This window comes from Calypte anna, chromosome 25 (genome assembly GCF_003957555.1).
Source record: "Calypte anna isolate BGI_N300 chromosome 25, bCalAnn1_v1.p, whole genome shotgun sequence".
Lineage (NCBI taxonomy): Eukaryota > Metazoa > Chordata > Aves > Apodiformes > Trochilidae > Calypte > Calypte anna.
The window spans coordinates 851,007-853,972 of NC_044270.1; the positions used below are offsets into that span (position 1 = coordinate 851,007).

The 2,966-nt window shown below is 45.0% G+C and overlaps 1 protein-coding gene across 1 annotated transcript; it reads right to left on the reverse strand.

Annotated features, from left to right (window-relative positions):
- Positions 1-1,766: 1,766 nt before the first annotated feature.
- On the reverse strand, positions 1,767-2,177 carry LOC103536407 (claw keratin). Its single transcript, XM_008502566.2, has one exon. It carries the CDS (start codon positions 2,175-2,177, stop codon positions 1,767-1,769), a length of 411 nt encoding a protein of 136 aa, XP_008500788.2.
- Between the last annotated feature and the right edge of the window lie 789 nt (positions 2,178-2,966).

Consider the following 2,966-nt stretch of genomic DNA (forward strand, 5'->3'; position numbering starts at 1 on the left):
GTAACCTCTTATTAGTACCAGACTGTGAGAGAGTCCAGGCATAAAATAGCCAGTGAAGTGCTTTGAAAGCCCTATTAAATCCTAGAACCTGTACTGTAAATGCAATTTTTGTCCTTTGAACATGCACAGGGGCACTTGGAGGGCAGTCTCCTCAGAGGAACAGAGCTCAGATGTGCTACAACACAAAATATGAGCACAAAATTAATTGAAAGCCTTGGCGAGTAAAGCTGTGAGTTATATTCCAGCAGCTTTTGGGTGGGAGCTTTCTTTTTGCTTCTGAGGAGTTTTGTTCTCAGGAAAGCACTTGCTTACTGACACGTTCCTTGCACATGCAGAGTGCAAAGTGCTGTTCAGCCTGAATTGAGGTCTATAAATTTGCTGGAATTGGTTATAATTTATTTTATTTTTATTAGCTAAATCCATTAAATAAAATCTGTAAAGTTATGAATCAGTTACAAAGTAAAAACTGGAAAGTTTTAAGTGTCTCATTGTACACAAGCAGGAGACAAGACTCGCTTAAAATAATTGATAACATCTCAGTTGTTCAACAGCCTATGGATTCAGCTATTCTAAAAGGTGACCTAGTTAAAAGAAGAAGTTAGAAATTCATGGAATATCACACATATAGACGCTCCTTCCATTGCAGGAAATATTAAGGTGAGACTAGAATAAAACTCAAAACTCTGGGATGAGATGGTAAAGCAACTAATTGTAAGGTCGATTATGGTTGTTTGGAGAGAGCCACATTTGAATGAAAAATTTGAGGGCTATAAAATCATATTCTGACTAAAGCGTATATTGAAATGTCTAAACACGTACTTCTGAAGTGACTGTTATTCAATAATGAAGCACCTAAACAGAGCAGTAAGCTTTTAATTGAGTAATAACACATCTGTAGCTGTATGGAATAGTTACGTGCGTCTTAGAAGTGCTTTGAACTGCTCAGATTATGTAGTGTGGAAAAGAGTATATTGTATATACAATTGTATATTTCTTCTTGAAACTGTATATTGAATATTTCTTCTTGTATATTTCTTCTTTAGGAAAGGATCACAAAGAAAGAAATAAATCAACTGATACTTTTTCCTCCATTGTTGCTTGCAATGGGGCCAGGAGCTTGTTTGTACCTGTCCTGTAGCCTGTCACAAGAATTCCTATCACAAATTGTTGAACCTGTCACAAACCCTTTTGGTTCATCCATGAGCTGTCTGATATTTAAGCCCGTGGCTTGGCCTTCCTTATCAATGTATCTAAGCAGTGTGGAAAATCAGAAGACCAAATTCATACAAACCAAGCAAAAACGAAATTATTGATGCAATGCAGATTCTTTAATGTGGATAGAAAATGCAATAGACAGATGAAACAAATCAGCACAGAAACAATGAACTGGAAACATTAAAATCAGAAGGCTGCAGTGAAGAACAACCCAGGGCTGCACCCCAAAGGTTCTTCCATCCTGTTGCACAGTGAGAGTCTTGGAGCTTCACAGACCAGAGAGATTTGCATCGAGGGTGAAGACATCTTTGACGGATCACAGACAGAGAGGAGCTTTTGGAGGCAGGGCTGGAAACCTTAAAACCACCAGCTGAAGATTTGCAAGGGTACGCTGTGCAAATAAATACAGACCATAGCATTCAAGTAGCAGCTTTGCCACAGCCTAGAGAGAGACTGAAAGCTTTGATCTGCATGTGGTGAGACAAGACAATTGGAGCATCTTATGGAAACAGAAGGCAGGTGCAGCACTGAGCTCCGTGGAGGCTTGGGGCTTAGCAGGGCCCACAGTTGCCATTGAGGTACCTGTGGCCTCCGTATGAGCCCCCATAACAACAGCTTCCCCCAAAGCCTCCATAGCTACCATAGCCACCATAACCTCCATAGCCACCATATCCTCCATAGCCTCCATAACCACCGTAGCCTCCGTAGCCTCCAGAGCCACCACGGCCTCCAAAAGTGCCACCAAAGCCCCCTCCAACACCAGGGACTCCTGCTGAGCCAACAGCACTTTGCTGTGGGAAGGAGCTGAGGATGGGCCCGGGCAAGGTGACCACTGAGGCCGGGGGCTGGATCACCACCGTGGAGTCGGGGCACTGCCGCACGCAGGGCTCGTTGCAGGTGTCAGCCAGAGGGGCTGGGGCAGCCACCCCACAGGAAGGGACACAGAGGCTGGAGCAGGACATCTTTCAGGCAGGCAAGGAATCCTGGAAAATGCACCAGGGGTTAGACAAGGGTGTAGGGAAGGGAGTAAGGGAGGTAGGGAGAGAACCCCAGGAGGCTTCTAAGAGCTGCACTTACCCAGTTGTTGAGGAGAGTGAAGCTGAGGAAGGTGGATTGAAGTCTGGGAAGTCTTCAGCTCTTTTATACCTACTCAGAGTGCCTGGGGCATGGGCCAAGGGGGCGGTGGTAGAAACCCCAGGTAATCATGAAATCCAGTGTACAAGCTTCATGCACTGATTGTGATGCTAAACAATTATATGCCTCCTTATAGGGGACACTGCGTGCAAACATGACCTTGAGAAGAAAGAGATGATGGGAGGAACAGTCCATGACACATGAAAGACAAGGGACACTTGAAGCTGAACTTGAAACCCCAATAAACATGATCTGTCCCTAAATCCCCCACTTTGCTTACATACCAGAATCTTGAGCATCTTTCAGAAGTGCTTTGCAATCCTGTGTACAGCCATCACACCTGTTATTACCTGTTTTTTACAAGCTGGTAAACAGAGGCACCAGGATGCTGGCAGCGTCTGAAGCCATCCCACCTGCTTGGTGTGGCTCCTAAGTGTCCACCTTCTTCCCTCTCTGGCAAGGGTTGGGGGTCTCACAAGGGCTAAAGATATCACTAAGGGACATCCCTTGGCCATCTGCATGGCCTTGCAGGGTGTTTAGGGCTTGAAAGTCCCCTTGATTGAAATGTTGAGAGCAGGCTGCCTGTCATGTCCATGTCTACAGAGACTGAGGCCACG